The following is a 25,704-nucleotide window of genomic DNA, read 5'->3' on the forward strand; positions in this document are numbered from 1 at the left end:
TCTGCAGAGCTAGACATATGGTGACAAATTCTTTCAGTTCTGTTTGTCATGGAAGGTCTTTATTTCACCTTCATTTGTAAATGAGAGCTTTACAGGGTATAGTATCCTTGTTGACAGTTCCTTTCTCCTAAGACTTTGAATACATCGCACCATTCTCTCCTTGCCTGTAGTGTTTCTGATGAGAAGTTTGTGAGTCCAATTGGAGATCCTCTGAAAGTAATCTGGCATTTCTCTCATGCAAATTTTATAATCTTTCTGTTTTACTATGGAGAGCTTGATTACAGTGTGCCATGATGAAGATCTTTTCTGTTCATATCTATTAGGAATTCTATGTGCTTCCTATACGTGGATGTCTCTTTCTTTCTCCAAATTGGGGAAATTTTGTAGTGATTTCACTGAAAAGGCCTTCTAATTCTTCTCTCTTTCCATGCCTTCAGGAACTACTGGAACCCATGTGTTAGGTCGTTTAATAGTATCCTATAGGTTACCAACAGTGTGTTTTAGTTTTCTAATTTCTTCTTGTGTTTGGTCTGACCATATATTTTCCTGTGCTTTGTCTTGTAAGTCAGATAGTCCTTCTTCTGCTTCACCAACTCTGTTGTTAAGGGTTTCCACTGTATTTTTTATTTGCCTTTTTGAGTTCTTCATTTCCAAGATTTCATTTTGATTTCTCTTCAAGATCTCAATTTCGTGGGAGAAATTTTCTTTCAGGTCATGTATGGATTTCCTTAGCTCATGCATTGCTTCTGGTTATTTCTAAATAATCATATGATCAAATTTTTGAATTCCATTTCTGGCATTTCTTCAGTCTCATCCTCACAATCTAGTATGAGATATTTTCTTTTGGGGGTGTCATATTGTCTTCCTTATTCTTGTTTCTTGGATTGGTGCATTTTTTTAGCATTTGTGGGGATACTCATTTGTTTCTTTGATTTTCTCGCTTTGGTGGCTTTTATCTTTGGACTATGTCTGAGTGGATTAGTAGAGTATCTGCTTTCAGGGAATACCTAGAGGTGTGTAGTGGGTGTGGCTAGGGAGTTCTGTCCAGTGCTCCAGGGTGGAGGGTGTGGCGTGTCTGAGGTGACACACCCAGGTTTGTATCAGTAAATCTCCTTTTTTTTTTTTTTTTTTTTTAAATCAGAGGGGAGGTTTCTTGTCTGCAGGCATAGATTCAGCTGAGCCCCTCTCAAGGAGTCCAATGCCTGGGCACTAGCCCCAGTGATTATATTATTTTGTCCGCTTAGCCACAAAGACCACACAAAGGATCTGGGCAGTCCTCACTATAAGCTCAGATTTCCCCAGCAATGTCCCTCACCAGCTAACCAGGAAGCTTCTATTGTGAGGTGCTTCCCACAATGACTGCTTAATGTCCCAGCCTCACCGTGAGCTCTCCCACACAGCTTCAGTGTTTTCACAGTCCCAGCACACAAGCTTCCCACAGTCCTGAGTACCCAGCCCAGTCTGTTATTCCCACCAGACTCATTAGTCTCCGCTTGGCTTGTGGTCATGGACATGAGCTGGCGCAGCTGTTATGTTATGTCCAGAATGGCGCCTGCTCCCTGACAGCTTATTAAAGGATGTCTTCGCAGTTTGATCGGGGAGAGAGAAAAGTGCCCCTGCTTTGTGTTTTCTCCTCTAGTTTGGCAGGTACACTATCCTTCACCAGGCTCCTGGCCAGATTCCCTCTAGGCTCTTTTTGCATTCTCTTCACAGTGGCTTGGGCTGCTACAGTCTCACCTCACTCTCAACACTGGTGTGGAGGCTCTCAACTTTTGGGGGTCAAAGTTGTACACGTCCTCACCTTCCATGTAGATCCACTGTGTTCCTCCAATTTGTGTAGTTTCCTCTGCTGTTTTCTCCATAACTCTTCCCTGAGACTTGAACTTAGTTATTATTAAGCAGAGCAGCTGCTGTGATCTGGAGGCTGTAAGTAGCAGAGCATTAGGTTCTACCGGCTCTTTCAGTGTCTGGACAAACATCAGTGCTCCCTGGTTCAGGAGAAAGATTTGTTGGAGGAGATCCTTGCAGCCCCTCCTGTTTTTGACTTTCCCCTCAACCTCTAAGAGCAGTCATGTTTTGCCACTTCCAGCTGCTAGTGGTAAGAGCTGTTATTATTGAAGAAGCAGGAATTAGTCCTTCCTACTCCAGCCTGGGATAGAATATTTTCCTTTGCAGCTGAAGAGACTAAACAAATACTCTCTTGATGGGAAGGACAACTTGCTTGCCAGAATGTTGCTTGACCATAGGGAAGGGATTTCCATGTACTCTGATTGTACCACCATTCAGGCTACTCAATATTTGAGTCCAGCTCTAAGGATGTAGATCAGAGTCCTGACCAGGCCAGTGAATATAACAGTGCATGTAAGAAGGACCTGGAGTCAGAAGAGTAAGAAGCAGACCACTAAAAGAGGCAAAACCTGGTAAAAAAAAAAAAAGGATTTATTGAAGGAAATATACACTTGAACAAAATAAAAAGGGCATGTAAACAAATTCAGTTGTAACATATATTCTTTAGAATCAGAAAAAATGTAGAATCAGAAAAAATGACTTTCATTTCTGATGTTTAGATTATTTGTAGAAGAGGACAGGTCTTATTAAGTCCCAAATAACTGACCTAGAAAACCAAGGAAAAACAGCAAAAAGTACCTAGAGATGAAATCAAGAGGGAAGATTAGAGGCATAAGGGCAAATCTTGGAGATCTGATATACAAGGAGTTCTCAAGGAGAAGAAGCAGGTGGAGAAGCAGTAATTAAATATGTAATAAAGGAGATGAAAGACTTGAGACTTTATGTCAGAACAGCTGGCTGTTTTTTCCAAGCAGGACTGGAGGACACACATACACTTATGTATACATAGGTGCAGTTTCTGAATTCCAGGGGAAAAGCCAGAGTCTCATAACCTTACACATGAAAAAAGTTACATAAAAAGGAAACGATCAAAACTGACACCAGGCAATCTTAACACACAAGTAGAAGTAAAAGAAAAGTGGAGCAACCTAGACATACACAATCACAAAAGGACTTCAGCTCAGGAATTTGTACTCATCCAAGAGGCCCTTCACTTGTCAGGGTGGAAAGAAGACATTGGTGTATCCTGAGGAAAACTAACCGAAGCAACATATGAATCAGAATAGAGTTATCCCCCCCCCCCCTTTTTTTTTTTGACAGGCAGAGTTAGTGAGAGACAGAGAAAGGTCTTCCTTTGTCCGTTGGTTCACCCCCCAAATGGCCGCCATGGCCGGCACGCTGCGCCGATCCGAAGCCAGGAGCCAGTTGCTGCCTTCTGGTCTCCCATGCGGGTGCAGGGCCCAAGAAGCACTTGGGCCATCCTCCACTGCACTACTGGGCCACAGCAGAGAGCTAGACTGGAAGAGGAGCAACTGGGACAGAATCCGGTGCCCCAACCAGGATTAGATCCTGGGGTGCCAGCGCCGCAGGCGGTAGAGTTATCCTTAAATAGGGGAAGATATAGAGGAGAGGTAGCAGTGCAATAAAGAAAACAGATCTATCTCACTAATATAAACTGAAAAGTAAATATAAAGTATTAGCAAATTGGATCTGCCAGTGTATCAAAAAAAATTAGGCTATTATCACTAGAGTTTATTTTAGAAATATAATCATGACTTTTTATCTGAAAATATCAACATAATTATATAAAAAAGACAAAAGTCATATAAGTCTAGCAGTGTATTAAATAAAAAGTCAAAGTCATTCCTAATGAAAATTTTAATATGGACATAAGAAGGCAGTTATTCCAAGATAATAATTAAGGCTGTTAGCCATGGTCAGTCACAGACACCATTGTATATGAAAATACTCCAAAGCTGTTTCTGTCAAAATTAGGAACTGAACAGGGATCCCCTTTCTACTATGCTACCATTTAGCATTTTTTTTTAAAGATTTTTTCATTTTATTTGAAAGGCAGAGTTACAGAAAGAGGGAGGGACAGAGAGAGATCTTCCATCCACGAGCTCACTCCCCAAATGGCCACATAAGATGGGAGTGGGCCAATCTGAAGCCAGTTGTTTCCTTCAAGTCTCCCCCAGGGGTGCAGGGGCCCAAGTACTCGGGCCATCTTCCACTGCTTTCCCAGGCACACCAGATGGGAGCTGGATCAGAAGTGGAGCGGCCGGGACTCAACTCAGTGCCCATATGGGATGCCAGCTCTGCAGGCGGCAGCTTTGCCTGCTATGCCACAATAGGGACCCCATTTAACATTGTTTAGAAAGCATTATGATAAGAAATTGAGTAACTGAAATACTGGGAAAAAACAAAACCAATGCAACATTTTTTTTCTAATATTATTTGTTTACACTAAGAGATCCAAAAACAGATGTTAGAAAATAGCTACTGAAGTTAATGAGGTAACTGTTAGAGTGACTGGTTATAAAGTAAGTGTGCAGATATTTTTCTGTATTATACTAACATTCAACAGAAATGAGAAGATGTTCTTGTAGCAATACTCAGTGCTATTGAGTGGAAGTAAAACTTTAGAAGTAAATTTAACAAGGAAAGTATTAGATGTTTAAAAAAAGATTTTTGAAGAACATTGGTTAAATGTAAAAACATAACTGTGTTCTTAGATGGGAATACCTAAAATTATTAGGTATAAATTCTCTCTAAAGAGAATAAATAATAAAATTTGATACCAATTTTTAATTCCCATGGGTTGCTTTGAAATTGAACAAAATCCTGAAGATTGTCAGAAGAATTTAAAGACCACACACCCCTGCCCCAGAAGATAAGGAACTGCCTCAAATCCCGCACCTCCTATGACATCTCTCTGCTTCATGAGTCTGTCTGGGTTATTTTGGTGGGGGGGACAGAGCCTGATCAGATGCCACTGCCACCATATTAGGAACAAGCTCCTATTCCAGTCTGTCTTCCAACATTCACCTAGCAACTCAGCTGACTGAAGAGAAACAAATTAGGATAGCTTAAAGAATAGGCCTTACACAGCATCTACCTTAATGAGTTTATGAGCCTGAAAGAGCTGAATTAGAGAAAAAGATCCAGAGTGTATGATCTATATGATGGACTTTGTTTATGGCTACACAGTTCAATTTCTGCCATGTATGCACATCTCTCACCTGGACTATATTAATAACTGGTTGATGAGGTCCTTCACATGTTCTCTCCTGCATGGAGCCAGTTGATGCAGCACTGCTTTCATCCTGAGAGACTGAGCCAGGGTCTCACCTCTAACTTCAAGTATATCGTTTTGGTGGTTTGATCTTTTGTCACTGAGCCCAAAGATCCTGGATGGCTGCAGATGTTGGGGAAAGTTTGTGGTATTTAAGAAACTACGGGGGAAAGTAGGATGGTATTTTTAACGTAAAGCCTTGACTTCATGTTTAAAAATATAATTGTATTTAGATCTTGTTATTGCTTCAGTACATAGAAATTGTGTAAAGTGTTAGAGCAGCTGCATATGTTTAAATTGTGTGTGTTAAAGATTAGGAAAAAAAGATAGTGGCTACTTTTCCTAAATGAAATAACATTCTCCTCTCTCTACCCCCCAACCCTACTCAGATTGTTCTTTAAAGTTGCTGACATTTGGGTTAAAGTTTTAGTAAAAGCTACATTTTATAACATTGGCACCAAAACAAGTAGTTTTAAGCTTGTTTGTACAGTTCTTTTTTTTCCACTGGAGATGGAATTAATTGCCTTAGATATTTTTATATAATGTATTAATTATTGTTAGGGCTGGCTCTTGTGCTTGAAAACCAATTTATTTATAAATATTACAAGTGCTATATTTTGTTTGCAGTTGGGAAATGCAGAATTCAAAGTGGTCTCCTAGCTTGTAAGCAAACTGAGATGCACTATCACTTTTCTATTTAAAAAGAAAATCTGAGATGTAAGTGTCAAGAAACCAATTTTAGCAAAGTGGTGTTTAATATTACCATCTCCTTTGTGTTTTATGTATTTATTTTGGTTGTTAATATGGTGGTAATTTAAAGTCAAGGTAAATTTTAAATATTAAGATTTCTGATTTATTGAATTAAGCCACTAGTGCTTATATAAAAATGAATGTGGCACCGTGGTGAAATTTAACTGAGAGTAGTTTCTCAGTTGTGACAATTTTGATTTATTCTCTTTCCTGTAACCACCTTCCCTATTGTCTTGAACCACAGCAAAAGGATACTGTATCTCCCATAACTATAATGCTGAGGTTATTGAAGCTATATAAAACACATCTCAGTCTTTGTTTCTTGGGAAGGTATTTATTAAGTCCTGCTTGCTAACTGATGAGTCAAAGCAGAGAGATTCAAGATAAATGTGTTTCATGTTTGCACACAAATGCAGAATTTGTATAACCACCCGAATTCATAGTTGGGATCTCAAAAAAGAAGGAATTTCTCCTTTATCTTTTTATTGCCGTTAATGTAGTATTCTAAGTCTCTAAGCTTCTGAAGTGTTAGTGGTAGAGATGGTCTGATAATGATGTGGTAGTAATGTTGTATTTAGTGTGTTTGTTTTTCCTTATGTACTCAAAGGTGACTTATTTGTTAACTCAATGATAATACAGCTAAAAATCATTTGTTAGCAAAAGGAGAAACTGTCTCAACAAAGGAATTGCTAGTTTATACTGAGTTGAATATTTGACTGTAACAGTTTTCTGAATTCAAAAGACAAATATCTTGAAGGTTCTTTATAATAACATTATAGAGGACTTTAGTGTGTTATCAGTATTTTGAAGATTTGACATTCAACTGTAGTATCCATAAGTTAGTTAATTCCTTGTGAGTCCCATGATGGAAAGACTTAAAGATGAATTTGAGAAAGATTGAGTGAAATTAGATTATCAGGTTCTATTAAATTATTATATGTATCTTGGTTAAATTTCTGTTCATTAATTTCTATCCAATTGCATAAAGCAAATTTGGAAGAAAAAAATCTCAGTGCTTATGTGGAAAGACACAGGTCTAATAGTCTAGAAAAGAAGAGAAACTAGGTGGGACTTACCTTACCAGATAATTAAACATTATATAAATTCTCTGGCTAAAAGAACAGAAAGAATATTCAAAAGTAAAATTAAATATAATGATTTGATATATTGATCAATGTGCAGTTTAATTTAGTATGAAGGGGGTAGGTATAACCAATTATACATGTAGAACAACAAAAAAAAAAAGGTTCAATTCCTGCCTTGTACCATACCAAAAAAATGCAAAAAAAAAAAAATACCCAATTAGGAGAAAAATTGAGTAGGATATACAAGTATGTATAAACCTATAGGTGGATAAGACCTTTTAAACCAAGGCATGATACACAAAAGGTATAATAAGAAATCAGATATATTTGATGTCCATTGCTCTTACAGCTGCTATGGATATTTATACTGATTAAATTCTTTCTTGTAAATAGTAATATTGAATAATTGTTAACTTGATGCTGCCAGAGAATTTGGGTTGTATAAAGTCTGCCATATACCATGCTTTGAGTTAGGACATACATGTTAAGACAGTCATCAAAAAACCAAGAAGTGTTAGAATTTATTACTTATGCCATGCTTCCAAAATTATTGAAAAGATACCTTCAAGGCAATATTATTTGCTGTTTTGTATTCTGTTTATACCAACCTTCATAACATTTTAAATTGAGTTACCTGTACTATCTCACTATGGAAGTCAATTTCCCTTTCAGTCTGAGTTAGTTGCAACTGTTAATAGTTGTCACTTTTTTTACTCAAGGGTATGAAAGTGCCAGTATGTCTAGCACATGTGAACCTTGCAAAAGTAGGAACAGACATTCAGCCCAGACTGAAGAGCCTGTTCAAGCAAAAGTATTCAGCAGAAAGAATCATGAGCAGCTGGAAAAAATAATAAAATATAGTAGGTCTACAGAAATATCTTCAGGTATGTTCTTTTTTGGTTTGCTTTAATTTAAGGAGTTCATCATAGATTTGAAAAGCTATATTAAAGCAAGTTTTAAAACTGGTCTATCACATTTCTATCATAGGCAAAGTTTTACACTAGAGATTATGGTACACATTCCTTGATGCCAACAAATATAAATTAGAAATAATTTTTGTTGATTCTAGTTTTTTACACATTCTAATACTTTTTTATATATAAAGACTTTATTTATTTGAAAGAATTACAAAGAGAGAGAAATCATCCATTTGCTGGTTCACTCCCCAAATGGCTACAACAGCCAGGGCTGAACCAGCCAAAGCCAGGAACTTCATCCGGGTATCCCACATGGGTGAGGGGCCCAAGGGCTTGGGCCATGCTCTGCTGCCTGTAGGCGCATTAGCAAGGAGCTGGATTGGAAGTGTAGCCAGTCAGGATGCAAATCAGTGCCCATATGAGATACCAGCTTTGCAGGCTGAGGCTTAACCCATTATGCCACAACACATGCCCCCTAATACAATTCTTTCTAAACAAGTAGAGTAGTTGGCATTAATATGGAACTCCTAGTTTGAAATTCTGAAAATATTATCTAAAGAATTAGATCTAAAATTATAACACTATGTTTAAAACCTTGGCTTCACAGTGTCTATAAGACAAAGTCTGAGTACCTTAATGTGTAATACATATGACCTTCAGGGATTTGGTTCCTTCTTTCCTCTCCAAACTCTGTCACTTACTGCCTTGAACTTTATCCTGTTTTTTTGTTTTGTTTTGTTGTTTTGTTTTTGTTTTTTTTTTTAAGATTTATTTATTGGGGCCAGTGCTGTGGCACAGCGGGTTAAAGCCCTGGCCTGCAGTGCCAGCATCCCATATGGGCACTAGTTCTGGTCCCGGCTGTTCCTCTTTGATCCAGCTCTCTGCTGTAGCCTGGGATAGCAGTGAAAGATGGCCAGGGCTGGGGCCAGTGCCGTAGCTCACTTGGCTAATCCTCCGCTTGCAGCACCAACATCCCATATGGGTGCCGGGTTCTAGTCCCGGCTGCTCCTCTTCCAGTCCAGCTCTCTCTCTGCTGTGGCCCAAGTGCTTGGGTGCCTGCACTCACATGGGAGACCAGGAAGAAGCACCTGGCTCCTGGCTTTGGATCGGCGTAACTCCAGCTGTAGCGGCCATTTAGGGGGTGAACCAACTGAAGGAAGACCTTTGTCTCTCTCTTTCTATAACTCTGTCAAAATAAAAAAAAAAAAAAAAGAAAAGAAAGCAAGATGGCCTAAGTCCTTGGCTCCTGGCTTCGGATTGGCACAGCTCCAGCTGTCTGGGGAGTGAACCAGCAGATGGAAGAGCTCTCTCTCTCTCTGTAGCTGTCTTTCAGATAAATCTTTAAAAAAAAAAAAATTACTTATTTATTTGAAAGTCAGAGTTAGAGATCTTCCCCTCGCTGTTTCATTCCCCAAATGGCTGCAATGGCCTGGTGGGCCAGGCTGAAGCCAGGAGCCAGAAGTTTCATTTGGGCCTCCCACGTGGGTAGAAGGGGCCCAAGCACTTGGACCATCCTCTGCTGCTTTTCTCAGCATCAGCAGGGAGCTGGTTTGGAAGTAGAGCATCCGGGACAAAAACCAGTACCCATATGGGATTGTGGTGTTGCAAGTGATGACTACTCACTACACAGCAATGTTGGCTCCTTGAACATCATTTTTTTTTTTTTTTTAAAGATTTATTTATTTATTTGAGAGAGAAAGAGAGGTCTTCTATCCAATGGTTCACTCCCCAAATGGCCTCAACTGCTGAAGCTGGGCAGATCAGGAGCCAGAAGTTTCTTCCAGGTCTCCCACGTGGGTGCAGGGTCCCAAGCACTTGGGCCATCTTCCACTGCTTTGAGCTGGATCGGAAGATGAGCAGCTGGGACTTGAGCCAGTGCCTGTATGGGATGCTGGTGCCACAGGCAGGAGTTTAACCTCCTGTGCCACAATGCCAGCCCCAAACTTCATTCTTTCGGTAACCCTGAACTGAGTTTTCCCCATAGCTGTTTTGTCATTTCTCAACTAAACAGTTACTCTGTCTGCTTCAAGTCTTTTTGTCCCGGGTAAACCCTTTTTACTAGTGAACTCTTAGATAAAATTTTAATTCTGGAACCCTGAAATTTTGTGTGTATCCGAGCTAAAGATAGTTTGCCCATTCTCCTTTTTGTTTCTGTTGTAGCCTGTGAAAACCTGTTTTGTTGCCTGTATCACATTATGTAATATTTATCTGTTTAACTGTTAGTATCCCTTGGCAGCAGATATGTTTCATATTTGTATTTAAATGTTAGAATAACCTCTGATAAATGGTAGGCTATCAGTAAGTGTTACTGAATAATGGAGACATGTTTATCTGTCACCATTTCAGTTTAAATAAGTACTGGTACTTTCCTGATCCTAAAGAGTATCTCAGAGAAACATGGAGAAGGAGCCAGTAAATGTAGACTCAGACTCATGATCTCAGTTATCAAGTAAGAGCCTTGGTGAAAATGGTTAACAGCAGGTGTATTAAAGCCACTTTTTCATTAAGAAATGTATAAAATTACTTAAGGAATTATTTACACATCTTCTTTGAGCCTTGTTATTCTGAGTTGGTTTTATTTCCATTTTTCAGATCAGGAATCATAGAGAAGGCACCTCCCTCCCCCACCCCCATACTGGATAAAGTGCTAGTAAAATTTCTCTGGAAAGCTTCAGAAATCATGCCCTTAATCCAGTAATTTCACTCATAGAAATCCATCCTAAGGAAACAAATAGGAGAAAAGTCAGGATTTAGTGTAGTCTAAACAATATGAATCCAACTAAGAGTAAAGAAAAATATGAATGAAAAAGACTGGAAGAAAATGCATCAAAATGTTAGTAGAGGTTCCTCACCTTTAAATTAGACATGTTTTCTAAAATATTTACAATGAGTAGTTATTACTTTATAATCAGAAAAAGAAATTTCATTTGTTTATTGCTAGGAAATGGTAGAACTAACATTGAATCTTGGTCTACTCTAAAGTTCAGAATTCTTTTGGGCAACAATAACAATTTGGTTTTCTTGACCCAGAATTTTACCAAAAGTTTCTAATTTTCACTCTGTGTTACTGTCTTTACCAAATAGTGATAAATTCAAAGAGTAAAAGGATGGAATTTGTAGAATAACATGATGTTTAAAAACTTAAGTTATCAGTTACTTGAATAATTAATTGGTAGTCATAGGACTTTAGTTCTGCCTACCATCACTTGGAAAATGATTGAATTTAAAAATGTTTTGAGTAGTATAGATATATATTTCTATATATTTACATTCTAAAAAGTTTTAGTTTTAATTATTATCCTAAAAATTTTTATAGTATATAGTAACACTTCTTGTTACTCTGTGCATAATTATTAGAATGCAGCATATATGATTGCTAGTATTGAAATACAGAGTCTTCTCACTTATAGGATGTAGGATGTTCATCTTAATGTATATTCTAAAAATGAGTGGTAGAAATGTTTTATGATAGTCATCATCAGTCACATTAATGTAAATTTATAGCAAATCTCTATTTGAGAGGCAAAAAAGAGCTCCCATCCACTGGCCTCCCAAAATGCCTGCAACAGCTGTGGCTGCCCCAGGCATGGGCCAGATGGAAGCTAGGATCTCAATCCAGATCTCCCACGTGGGTGGCAGGGACCCAGCTATTTGAGCTGTCACCTGCTGTTTCCCAGAGTGCGAAGTAACAGGAAGTTGAAATTGGGAATGGAGCCAGGACTTGGACCCAGGCATCCTGTTTTAACTGGTAGCCCAAATGCCTACACCATAGCAAACCTTTGAGATTTTCCCTGGTGAGATTGTTTTTAAATAGAGCATAGACCATACTGTGATACCATTTTTAGGCAAACAATTTTTTTAACTTGCATATTTTTCTTCATTCACTTATTCATAATATATTCCCTGTTACTATTCAAACACATTTTATGTTCATCCTTATGTCTGCCCTTTCCTACAGCACATGCTAGGAGAGTACTACAGCAGTCTAACAGAAATGCATGCAATGAAGCGCCAGGTAACAATCTATTTAGTTTTGATGTCCACTTTTGTTGTTTTTTCCATTGGTCCTAAAATCCTTAGTTTTATTGTTCTGATTATCTTTTTAGATTTAGCTTAGTGTGTATATGATATGTATCTGTTATGAAAATGAAAACTCATTCATTCATAAAATTCTGAAGCCTTTCATATATAATCTTGATTGGTAAAATTAGCTGCTTTTCTTGCTTTTATTTTCTTTTAGTATGTGTGTATGCAGCCTAACCTATCACATTCATAAAGGTGATAGAAACCAATTTTATGATTCAGTATTTCATTGGAAGTTATATTTCTTAATTTTTAAAAGCCTTAATATTTTTGGAGATTTTTTGTTATTGCTTATTTTTCATTGCCAATTAATATCTTAAACTATGAAAAAAATCAGTTTTGACATGCAGACTATGATAAGTAAACATGTGAAATTAGAGTCCAGTATGCTGTTTTTTCTGTATGTATTATTCAATATAGTTCTATATGATTTTTTGTTGTAAATGCTATTTAACTCCTTCTGCAGCTATATATGAGTGAAAAAAGCCTGTTTAAATAATTAAAGGGATCTACAGAAGGAAAAGAAGGACCCTGAACTGTGCAGAATATATATAGCAGTGACACTTTCACAGAAAAGAACTCTGAAAATGGGGTAAAGTCAGGATGGGACCGGAGAAACATCATTGAAATTAGGAACTTTTTAAACCAAAACTAAACAGTTTAGTTCAGGAGGAGAAACTGGCATAAACTGTCTACCTGTTGACTGTAGAAGAGAGTGATGAAGCTTGTGTTCAGCATAATTTTTTTAAAGATTTATTTATTTGGGAGGCAGAGGGTCTTCCATCCACTGATTCACTCCCCAAATGGCCACAAAGAGTGGCATTGTGCTGGGCTGAAGCCAGGAGCTTCTTCCGGGTCTCCCATGCGGGCACAGAGGCCCAAGGACTTCAGCCATCTTCCACTGCTTTCCCAGGCCATAACAGAGGGCTGGATTGAAAGTGGAACAGCAGGGACTCAAACCAGTGTCCATATGGGATGCCTGTGTTGCAGGGAGCAGCTTTACTCACTAAGCCACTGCGCCGGCCACCAGTAATTTAATTTTCAATGAAACATAATTTAGAGTAATAATTTTATCACATACAGAGATTTTAAAGATGTTAATAATGTGTTCTTACAGCTTTGAAATAAATATTTTTGAAGTTAAACAGCTATGGTCAAACTGTAATATAATAAATGGAAAATTCATATCAAGTCACATCTTATCTGGATTTTTTCCTAAAAGTAGAGATTTGTTAGAGATAATTATGGTTCCTGCTTATAATAAGTGTCATATTTGTACTTTATCATATTTGAACAAGTTTAAACTAAGAGAACTTTAGTGTATCAACTCATTCATAACTATATAAAGATAAGGAAATCGCATAAGCAGTATTTTTATTTTATGCTTCTTGAAGACCTGAAGATACTAAATTATTGTTAATCAGTGGATAGTTTTTGCATTGAAACACATTCCTTTTGCATTTTTTATCCCTTACAGAAATGTTTATTCTCTTGCAGTTATTTGAAATCAATATGTTAAAACATTCAACATGTGAAATTCTTTACAGTTTATCACTGATTTTTTGCAGAACTTGAATATATAAGTGACTATTTGTGTTTCTACAATTGCTCTAGAAAGCTACAGAATTTGATAGCTGAAAGAACTATTTGGAGACTTTTTTATTCTTGGTGATTACTCAAAATGGGAATGGTTCTTAATTTCTACTCTTAAAATTAGGATATGACTATATATTTAGGAGTGATAGTTCTGTTATCAATAAATTAATATATAGTAGAATTAAAGCTAAATGACATAGTGATTCCTTGATTTTATGAAACTGAAAATTCAGATTGGTCATTGTTTGCTCCCATCTGTACTAGGTATGTAAATTAAAACACTGTAGTGGAATTGACCTGTTATGTTCAGTTACAGATTGCATTACTCATCAGTATACAGCTTTTCTGAATTGTAGATGAGATTTTTCGAATTAGCAGACTTAACTGAATAGACCTTAAAATAGACTTTCATTAGTAATATTCAGTTTGTCCTCAACAAAATAAGCAACTTCCCTTTATCTGTAGTGAAGTTCATATTAACAAAAAAAATTAGACTTATTTCATCAACCGCTGAAAGATTCTGATTATTCCCATGAAGTATATAAAATTTTCTAGGTTATTTTTATTGAGAAATAAATGTAATCCTAAGTAATGCTAGGTAATATTATTCATGCATTTAAATATTTAATATCTTGATATTTGTAAGAGTATTTAACTTGATAATTTTAAGCATTTTTTTCTGTGACAAAAACCCTAAAATAGAATTGTGTTCTGGTTTTTTTAATGTTAAACTTAGAGTGATGATGCAGGCTGATAGAAATTGTCCTGATGGTATTTCATCAGTATTAAATTCCTGATATTTTATATCTTTCAGAAACTGGGAGTGATTTTTCCATGTTTGAAGCTTTGCGGGATACTATTTATTCTGAAGTAGCTACATTAATTTCTCAAAATGAGTCTCGTCCACATTTTCTTATTGAACTCTTCCATGAGCTTCAACTGCTTAATACAGACTACTTGAGACAGAGGGCCTTATATGCACTACAGGTATCTGATACCTAACATTCTCTTAATTACTCTTTTGAGATTTTTATCTGGTTACTTATATAGAGTTTAGTGTATCTTTGTTTCATTTGATCTTTTTTCCCTGTGTTTTTGCATTTTATTGAAAAATTCTATGTAGCTTAAGTGACTTTTAAGATTTATTTGAAAGGCAAAGTCAGAGTTCTTCCATCTGTTGGTTCACTCCCTAAATGGCCAGAGCTGTGCTAATCCGAAGCCAGGATCCAGGAGCTTCTTCCAGGTCTCCCACATAGTTGCATGGGCCCAAGGACTTGAGCCATCTTCCACTGTTTTCCCAGGTGCATTAGCAGGGAGCTGGATTCGAAATGGAGCAGCCAGGACATAAATGTACCCATGTGGGATGCCAGCACTGCAGGTGGTGGCTTAACCCCTTACACCACAGCACTGGCCCTAAGATTCATTTTTTTGAAAGGCAGTTAGAGAAAGGGAGAGATGGAGAGAGAGGGAGAGACATAGAGGTCGGTTGGTCTTCCATCCACTGGTTCATTCCCCAGATGACTGCAATGGCTGGGACTGGGCCAAGCTGAAGCCAGGAGCTTCTTCCAGGTCTCTGATATAGGTACAGTGGCCCAAGCATATGGACCATCTTCGCTGCTCTCCCAGGCACATTAGCAGGGAGCTGAATTGTAAGTGGAACAGCCAGGACTTGAACCAGTGACCATATGGGATGCGGGCACTGCAGATAGTGACTTCATCCACTCTGCCACAACTCTGGTGCCTTAAGTAACTTTCAGATAAAGTGTTTCTAAACAGTCTTTATCTTTAATGTTATTTCTCCCTCACATTCAGCCTGTGAGGTGAAAAGTACTGCATTTGTTCACCTGTCTGCTTTCGCATTTAAATTTGTAGCATAAATTTGGGATTAAGCATGTTTTATATAAATGACTTTTATTTTCTTATTCAGGACATATTATCCAGACATGTTTCTGGGAGTCATGAAAAAGAAGGGGAAAATGTAAAGTCAGTGAACTCTGGTACTTGGATAGCGTCAAACTCAGAACTTACTCCCAGTGAAAGCCTTGCTACTACTGATGATGTAAGCTGATAACGATTAGTGAAATGTAGATGTAACTTAAGTTTGGAGTGAACAAAAGTATGTTGTAAAACTGTGACACTATCTTAGATACTTGATTTTTAATTTTGTTAAAAGCTAGGTATAATGTATTCTTTTAGTTTTTAAGGGTGAGGTATAAAACTCAGAGCAGAAAATACTAAAAATTACATATAAATGATAGATTATGAAATCAAAAATTGCCACATTTTTATCTCCATTGCTCAACATAGGGTGACTCTGACATTTAATAAATGACATTTATATGAAGACATTCAGTGATCCAGACTAGTCAGATTATAAGAACCATTAATTAAATCAGATATTTGGATTAAAGGCGTCTAGGTGAAAAAGTCCAGAAAAATGTCATTTAATGTATTCTAATTGATGGTGAAATTTTTGAATAAATTGAAAAGAACCTAGAAATGGGGACTAATGGTAAGGAGAATGATAAAAATTCAGTAAGCTGTGTCCACTGAATAGCACCTGGTGCGTAGTCGTCTGAGTGATGCAATTACTGGGATACTGAGGAAATAACATGCTATGTATTTGAAGTCACTTATATAAAAGGTCAGACCTTAATTCTGTTATAAACAATTTGATATGGTCGTGGCATCACAGGTACTTTCATATTTTAATGATAGCTCTAGCACCTGGAGGACTACGGGTAAGAATGCCATAATTAATGAGCAGATACGTGCTCGAGATAGTTGGAAGCATATTACTGTGTTTCTGCCCGGTGTTGAAATGTTAAAACAACTTTTCTGAAAATGTTTCCTCAAAAAAAATTTTGTCTCTTCTTTAGATAATTTCCTTGCAAATACTGTTTTTCAGATTTTTTGTTCTTTAACTTAAGTTTAAAACAGCAGTTACCTCCTCATTTCTGCTTAAACTGTTTCTTCACTGGGCTCTAACTACTGTGAACACAACAAAATGGTTTTAATTGACTTTATGATATAAAACATGAATAAGTGCTACTTGGGATTGGTTATTATAATTAACTGAAAATTGTGTGAGAAATGAAAAGAGGCCCAGCTGTGCATATAAAAAGTAGGAGGTGTTAGGTTATGTTAAAGTTACCTGGGCATTGAAATTGTAGAGAATGCAAAGTCCTGTTGTTAAACATCATTTTTAGCGATTTTATAGACTTAATTACAGATGTCTTTTACATTCCAGTATCATGTAGGCAGCATTAAATAAATTATAAAAATACTATACTACTTGATATGTAGGAACTTGGCATAAATGACTGTCCTTAATATTACTTTGAAATAACTAAATTGATTCTTTTAATATTTCTTAGAAAACTTTAACACTGGCTACTATAACTTTTTGCAGTGACTAGGAGAAAAAACACAATTGTGAATTCTTTTAATCAAAATATAAATGGGGCACACCCCTCTATATACCATACACAAAATTAATTTGAATTTATTTTTAAAGATTTATTTGAAAGAGTTACAGAGAGAGAGGAGAGGCAGAGAGAAAGGTCTTCCATCCGCTGGTTCACTCCCCAATTGACTGCAACGGCCGGAGCTGCACCAATCTGAAGCCAGGAGCCAAGATCATCCTCCAGGTCTCTCATGCGGGTACAGGGGCCCAAGGACTTGGGCCATCTTCCACTGCTTTCCCAGGCCACAGCAGAGAGCTGGATTGGAAATAGAACAGGTGGGACCCAAACCGGCACCCATATGGGATGCCAGCACTGTAGGCGGCGGCTTTACCTGCTACGCCACAGAGCCAGTCCCAAAACTTTTTAAAAACAAGAAAATTTGAGGAAATCATTATGACCTTGATGTAGACAAAAATTTTGTACCTACATTGCATACAAAACTCTTAGAACTTAGAGATCAATTCAGTTAAAAGTGGACAAGAAATTTTAACAGGTGTTTCATGAAAGAGTCATGAGTGGTTATTGTGCAAATCGTAACCTCATGTGATGCCACTGTGTACTCACTAGAATGACTAAAATTTAAAAGACTGACAGTGTTCATGAGCATTTGGAGCAATCGGAACTTTCTTACTGCTTGTAGGATTGTAAAACTGCACAGCCACTTTGGAGAGCAGTTTGGAAGTTTCTTATAAACAAACTTGGCATGTGACCCAGCAATTTCTCTTCTAGGTGTTCATCCAAGAGAAATGAAAACATATGTCCACAAAAATACTTGTACACTAATGTTCATAACATCTTTAGTAATGATAGCTTCAAACTGGAGCACCAACAAATAAATGGATAAACAAACTGGTCTATCCATACAATGGAATATTACTCATCCATTAAAAATAATGAACTTCTGAAACACAACAACATGGATTAATTTCAGGAATATTCTGAGAAAAAGAAGCCAGACACTGAAGAGTATATATTATATGGTATATTTATGTGAAGTTCTAGAACCAGCAAATCCAGTCACCAATGATAGAAGTCTTATGAGCATGGTGTGATTGCCCTAGAGGGTAGTGCAAAGGAACTTTCTGAATTGATGGAAATGATCTCTACAGAATGTTACATGAGTGTATACATTTGTCAGAGCTCATCAAACTGTATACTTAATATTGTTATGTGAATTATATTTCAATAAAGTATTTTTTTAAAAAAACATGATGCTGTCATTTTCCTTTATTGTGTAGTAATATACTAGACATTGTTAAGGTTTAGAAGTAGGAGAATATCTAACCTCAGGATATAGAAATAATTAAAATTGTAAGTTTGCCAGTTTAGAATTTAATCAGTAGCTAGTTGGGTATATTCTCATTTACATAATGGCAGATGCTCTGCAAGGTTACTTAGTATTTTAATGTTCTCTATGACTATGTTCAATCTTTAATGACTTTAATTTTTAATAACATCACAGTCATGTTTGAATGGAATACTCAAGTAACTTATGAATATCTCTTAGGTGTATAATGTTATGAAAATAGTTTTTCTGTTAAATAATGTTTATTATAAAAAATTTAAAAGAAATATTAGTGATTTGAGTCTTTGTTTTACTGTAACTTAGGAAACTTTTGAGAAGAACTTTGAAAGAGAAGCACATAAAATAAGTGAGCAAAACGATGCTGATAATGCTAGTGTCATTTCTGTATCTTCAAATTTTGAGCCTTTTGCAACAGATGATCTAGGTAAGAATTTTTTAATCTTAGCACACAACCTTGAGTTGATCTTACATTCTTAGAATGTGTTGACAAGTCTTAAAAAGGTATTTATGGTTTGAAAGAACATGGATTTAAAAGTATCCATCAGTTAAAATTCCAGAATCTTCTGTTAACTTTTTGACCTTCAGCAAGTCTTCAGATCTTTGACTCTCGTATACTAATAAGGATCTCGTCTACCTTGCTATTTTCTTGTGAAAAAATATAAAATTTCTGACATTTAATAGGGTTCAAATAATGTTTAATATTTCTTCCCCTGAGGGAAAGATCATCCTTTAAGGTCATCCAGTTAATAGGGAAAATTCAGACCTTATCCAATTATATTTTCAATAAAAACATTTCATAATTTTGAGTTATGAATTGATTTCTTGGGACCAGTGTTATGGCACAGCAAGTTAGGCTGCCACCTGCAATGCTGGCATCTCATGTGAGTGGGGTTTGAGTCTTGGCCTCTCCAGTTCTGAGCCAGCTCTCTGCTAATGTGCCTGAGAAGACAGTGGAAGATGGCTTACGTATTTGGATCCCTGGCACCCACATGGGAGAACCAGATGGAATTCCAGCCTCCTGGTTCACCCTGGCCCAGCCCTAAACTTGCAGCTGTTTGGGGAGTGAACTAGCAGATGGAAGGTCTCTTTCTCCCTCTAAATTAAAAAAAAAAAAAAATTCAGATTGCTTAACATGAATAACCTAAGTGAAAACACTAGGTAACTGAGGCATGACACATTGCATTTTTTCCCCATGAGTAATAAATGAAGCTTAGCAGATTGTTTAACTTGAAAGAGGAAAAAACTTAAGTCCTAGACTTGGAAAGATTAGGTAAAATAAAAATGTGTAGATACCTGATAGGTATCTTTTGATAGGCCACAGCATGGAAAACATAAGTATTTAATCAGACTTATCAGGCACTTAGTTGATAAAACAGTAGAATGTCTTATTCTAATGTTTGTTCATATGATGAGAAAATTTATTGAATTCCAAAGGCATTTTTCCACTATAAAAAACAGGGCCAAGCCTTTGTCCTATGATTAGATATCTACCTTTTAACAAAACATTAAGTCTTCTTTTACCTCTCTTGACTATCAAGGACTCTAAGCCGGAGCTCCTTTCTGAGTAAATTACCAGGTGTGTACTTGAGCTCATCTTGTTAGAGAGCCGAATTTACTCTATGGCCCACCCTCTCCCTCTTCATGTTGTCCCTTCCTTTCAGTGTCTTTGAGTCCTATCTATTTCCAGTTATTTTTTCTCAAACCGCTTTATCACTAGCTTTGTCTGTGTCTAGTGGACATAGGAGAATAGGGAAATCTCATTGATAGGCCTTTTCCATTCCTTCTTTGCCTCTCTGAGGTTGGTTGGTTTTCATCAGAATTTGCATAGATTTTGGAATTTCTTTGAATCATTTAAGTAAAATATGTTGTAAGATAAATACGGGCTTCACAGACCCAAGTTCAAATCCCTGCTCTTATATTTAACTGGTTATAAAACCTCAGCAAATTATTTTAGTTCTTTGGAATTAGAGTACTATCATCTACTTTATAGGGCTATTTTAAGTAATAAATAGGTAAATGTGATATATTTAAGGTGCCCACCCTTTATTATGTTTAGACATTTTTTATTATACATTGAGGAATACAAGAAAAATTTTGTTTTTACATACTAGAAATATTTCTGTCCCAAACATAGGTAACACTGTGATTCACTTAGATCAAGCATTAGCCAGAATGAGAGAATATGAGCGTGTGAAGACCGAAGTTGAAAGTAACTCAGATATGAGATGCCCCTGCAGGATTATTGAGGATGAAGATGGGGCCGTTGCCACTACTACGGTTAATAATTTAGAAGGTATGTCTTCAGATTGATTAGAAGTAATAATCAGAGTCGAATGTGGAAAAAAAAAATTAGTGGTGGGGGGAGATGGCATTTCGTGCAATAAAACTCTCCTTGAGATGCTGGCATCCCCATTGCAGAGTGCCTGGGTTCAAGTCGTGGTTGTGCTTCCAACTACAGCTTCCTGTTAATATGCACCCCTATAGGCACCAAGTAATGATTGGGTTCCTGCCATGCTTACGGGAGACCCGGATTGAAGTCTTGACTGCTGATTTCAGCCTGTTCCAGCCTCAATTGTTGTAGACATTTGAGGAATGAACCAGCAGATCTGTGTCTGCCTCTGCCTTCCAAATAATAAATAAAAAATTTAAAAAAAACTGATAATTTGTTTTGTTTTCTTTTTAAATTTTATTTAGAGAAAGTACCTGAGCCATTACTTGCTGCCTTTCAGACTACACATCAGCAGGAAGCAAATTGGAAGTGGGGCTGGGACTTGACCCAGGCACTCACATATGGGAATATAGGCATCCCAAGTGGTGCTTCACCCTCTGTGCTAAGTGACTGCCCTTACAGTTTTCTTAATTATTTGGGGTGCTAAAACTACATAGGTGTTTCTTTGTATAATTTTAGCATAATAGCATAACTTTGTATTCATAAATCTTTGTAATGACATAGGGCTTTGTTTTGCTAATCCATACTTCTTTCTAAAAACAGAAATTCCCATTATTGAAAATCATAGTTCACAACAACCAGTAAGTGACATTTCAACTGTCCCATGTCCTAGAATTGATACTCAACAACTGGACCGGCAAATTAAAGCAATTATGAAAGAAGTCATTCCTTTTTTGAAGGTAAACAGTATTTTTTTAATTAATAAACTTTCTGTAATTCATACAAAAGGTAAAACTAAAAATCACTTAGAGTTTTGTATTCAGAGATAGCCCTCCCAACATTTTGTGAACTTTTCTGTACTATTTTGTACATGTATTTGCAGATTCTGCTTTTTAAAATTTTCAAGAACATTTTTCTTTTGTATATCCTTTAATGATTATCTAACATTCATTATGCATTCAGAAGTATGAAATGCATACTTTATGCCATGTTTTATAGACATAGCAGTGAATAAACCAAGGCTTTTGCTGTCGTGTATTTTACATGCTGAGAAGTTAGACTGAAGTAACTTAAGTAAACACAAAACATATGTAGGTATGTTAGATACATTCCATACAGAGTATTAAAATTCATTGATAATGGTGTCTTTGTTAGACTGGAGAGTGAGGCAAAGTGTCTGAAAAGGGAACATTTAAACAGAGATCTGAATAAAGAGGCAGTTTTAAACCAAGGTCATTCCAGATAAAGTGGAAAGACCTTAAGGTAGGTAATAAGTAGCTTGGTATGCTGAAGGAACTGAAGGAAAGCCTGTGTGATGAAATTTGTATGAATTTAAGTTGAAGGAGAGGCAGGGGTCAGTTATATAAAATTTTATTGGACCATTTGGATCATGATTAGAAGTTTGGATTTTGCTTGAAAGTTCAAAAGGAAATTCCTAGAAAGTTTAAACAAGAGAAACAAAGTGTTTTGTTTTTGGACAGTTGCTTATAGTGGGTCAGGAATGCGATGAGATCAGATGAGAAATGATAGTGACTTAATGGTGGTGGTAATGAAGATGGGGAGAAGTAGACAATTGGGATACATTTTAGAAATCAACAGGTCCTATTAATGGTTAGGGTACTGAGAGACAAAACTGGTTGAAGAAAATATGAGTTAGACAAAGAAGGCTTGTGAGAAGGGGGAGGTCAAGAGTTCTCATTTGGACTTCATGAGTTACCTGTTAGAGAACCGTGTAGAGAGGTGAAGTAGTAATTTGACAATTCAGCTAAATCAAGGCACAGCTTGGGATAGACATGATAGTTTATAGCATATATAGTTATCTAAAGCCATGTCATTAGATATGAGAAGGCAAATGGGTCTAGAACTCGAGTGCAGGACCAGTTATTCCAACATTTAGAAGTTGCATGAAGAGTAAGAAGCAGAGGTGACCAAGAAGAACTGTCTGTAGGTAGGCTGCTGATGGTTGAGTGTTCATAGGGTAGGATTTTCTTTAATTATTTTACCAGTTCTTAATGATAAACATTTGTTTATTCTCATTTCTTTTTTACTATAATAAAGATTTAACTAAATTAAAAAATATAGGGGCCGGGGCCATGGCTCACTTGGTTAATCCTCCACCAGTGGCGCCAGCATCCCATATGGGCGCCGGGTTCTAGTCCCGGCTGCTCCTCTTCCAGTCCAGCTCTCTGCTGTGGCGCAAGTGCTTGGGTGCCTGCACCCGTGTGGGAGACCGGGAGGAAGCACCTGGCTCCTGGCTATGGATCGGCATAACTCCAGCCGTAGCAGCCATTTGGGGAGTGAACCAACAGAAGGAAGAGCTTTCTCTGTCTCTCTGTCTATAATTCTACCTGTCAAGTAAAAAAAAAAAAAAAAAAAAAAAAAATCCACCTGTTTGAGAAATAATTGTAGAACATTAGAATTTCTAACTCAAAACAGCATTTTTTTATATATTATTTATGCAAAAGGCAAGGTTTCAGAGATATCTTCTATCCACTGGTTCACTCCCCAAATGGCCATAGTGGCTAGGACTGGGCCAGACTACAACTAGAAGCCAGAAATTCCATCCTGGTCTCCCACGTGGGTGGCAGGAGCCCATGTACTTCACTGTTTTCCCACACACGTTATAAGCAGGGAGCTGGATTGGAAGTGGACCATCTGGGACTTGAACCAGTAGTAACAGGGGATTTTGGCACTGCAGGTGGTGGCTTAACCCACTGTGCCACAATACTGGCCCCAGACATGAACTGTTTTAAGGCTTTGAACATTTTTTGTACATAAAAATGTACAAAAAATGGAATATGAAGATAGCATTCCTAAGATGGCACTCTAATTAAAGAAATTAAATTTAAAAATTAGAAAGTTTTTTCATCTGGATAGGTGGGAAACTACAAAATATGCTGTTACTGGACCCATTTATTACACTCTACTTGTAATTTCTTTGTAGGATACTAGTTCCATCAGTGGTCAAAATTGCTTTCTTTGGAATATTTTGAGAGAATAGAGAACTGTGGAATGTAGTTCCCACAACTGCTGTCAGAGTATCTGACTTTATAAAAGCCAAGAGGACAGACAGGAAGATCTATGTAAAAACAGCATTTTCCTGGGCAGTCACAGCAGCTCCTACATCACATTACAGTCTGTTTGCTTCCTCTTCTAACGTTCAGCTCTCCTGCTCCAGTTATTAGCACTTTACCTTGGCACCTGGTACCATCTCTCGTTGGAACGTTCTTCCCTCAAATACCTGCATGGCTATTTAATATTTGCTTATCATTTTGTCTGTCTTCCCCTGCTAAAATATAAGCTCCATGACAGCAGAAATGATCATCTCTTTTGGTCATTGTCAAGAAAATAATACTTAGCAGGCTTGTGGCACAGTGAGCTATGCACTGTTTGGGATTCTTACATCCCATATTAGAGTGCAGATTTGAGTCCTGGCTACTTCACTTCCTACCCAGCTTTCTGCTAAAATACCTGCAAGGCAGCAGATGATGGCTCAGGTACGTGAGTTCCTGCCACCCAAGTGTGAAACGGAGTTTTTGGCTCCTGGTTTTGGCCTGGCCTTGCCCTAGCTGTTGAGAGCACTTGGAGATTGAGCCAGCAGATGGAAGGTCTTTCTCTTTCAAATAGAATGAAAAATACCTAAGATGATTTTTAAAAACACTAGTAACTACATATACTAGGCACTCACTCAGTAAATAATCAATGAATGGGCCCACAGCTCTCAGCTGTGATTTTCAAATTACTCAAGCTCTATAAAAATTCTGTATAATTTGGAAACAGCTGGCCCATAAAGATCAGATTGAGCATCATTCATAAAACCTTTCATAGACTAGTTCTATAGCATCTTTACTGTTTCCATCCTGCTTGACATTGTTCCAAAATACACCTTGCTTTGATACTAACTTTGCCTGGAGTGCCCTCTTCTCCTGTTAGTGTTGATCTTCAGGAAAGAACCCAAATGCTGTTGCATGTCTCTATGGGCAGAACCGCTTTCCTCCTTTTCACTGTTCTGGGTTACTTGGTCCACGCGTTCATTACAGCATTTACGTCAGTCATCATGCTGTGTTTGTGCTTCCCCACTAGAAAAATACATATCTCTTAGTTCTTATATTTAGGAAGGATTTCAAAGGCTGGGAAAAGAAATTGGAGGATAGAAGACATAAATTTATCAGTTTTAACTGTTCTGTGAATTTGTCTTATTTGTAAATATGTATATTTCCCACCTCCCAAAAGAGAATATATGTATTTATATCCTTATAAATCAATTTAAACTATTTATTGTATATCTTTTCATTTCAGATCTTGACTTTCTTCATTGTTGATATCAGCATTACACTTTGTTGCTCACATAAGCCAGACTTTACCTCTTTTATCCCTCTATTGTCATTGAGTCAAAAATTCAATCAGAACCTTAAGTCAATCTTACTTCTTTTAAGAACATAACCTTAATTCATATTCTTGTCTTTTGCTTAGACTCCCTGTCATATTAGGCACAAAGCAGGATTAAATCCAAACTAACTTTTAGGAACCTTCGCACTGGATCTGATGTACTTCGTTTCCATCCCTCTCACCACTCTGTACTTAACTTCCTGTTAGTACTTTCCATACCTCCTTTCATATATCAACCTTTGGCATTAGTTGTCTTCTTTAACAAAAATAAAAAATAATTTCCCTCTTTTCTGCCTGGCTGAAATATTATTTCTTCACATACTTGCTTTTATGTCTAAAATACTGGCTGCTATAACTCCTTATTATGTATGCTAAGTCTAGCATTATTTTATGATATTTGTTTAGTCAACAATATCTCCTGAGCTAGCCCCACTGTGTGAAATAAGTTGCTACAATTAAAAATGTACCATCTGCTAGACAAGACAGAGCTTGTTGTGATGAATTACTTTCATATCTGACTTCTCTACAAGTAATTGACCCATAAAGATACAAGGTCTTTTTTATTTTTTTAATTGCTTG

General features: G+C 37.0%; 1 protein-coding gene and 1 pseudogene across 22 annotated transcripts in view; both read left to right on the plus strand.

Annotated features, from left to right (window-relative positions):
- PCM1 (pericentriolar material 1) overlaps positions 1-25,704 on the plus strand; it is a 107,969-nt gene that overhangs the window by 65,233 nt on the left and 17,032 nt on the right. For 9 of the 22 annotated variants that reach the window (XM_062213323.1, XM_062213329.1, XM_062213315.1 and 6 more), the window contains 7 exons: positions 7,698-7,862; positions 11,854-11,910; positions 14,389-14,561; positions 15,502-15,633; positions 18,651-18,771; positions 20,482-20,640; positions 21,340-21,476. In XM_062213323.1, coding sequence (XP_062069307.1) covers positions 7,698-7,862; positions 11,854-11,910; positions 14,389-14,561; positions 15,502-15,633; positions 18,651-18,771; positions 20,482-20,640; positions 21,340-21,476 — 944 coding nt within the window. Of the gene's footprint in view, positions 1-7,697; positions 7,863-11,853; positions 11,911-14,388; positions 14,562-15,501; positions 15,634-17,770; positions 18,197-18,650; positions 18,772-20,481; positions 20,641-21,339; positions 21,477-25,704 lie in introns of those variants that run through there. The other 13 variants (XM_062213319.1, XM_062213321.1, XM_062213325.1 and 10 more) reach the window with 7 other exon arrangements.
- Positions 1,367-5,205, plus strand: LOC133775439 (RING finger protein 11-like; annotated as a pseudogene).

Source organism: Lepus europaeus, chromosome 16 (genome assembly GCF_033115175.1).
Source record: "Lepus europaeus isolate LE1 chromosome 16, mLepTim1.pri, whole genome shotgun sequence".
Lineage (NCBI taxonomy): Eukaryota > Metazoa > Chordata > Mammalia > Lagomorpha > Leporidae > Lepus > Lepus europaeus.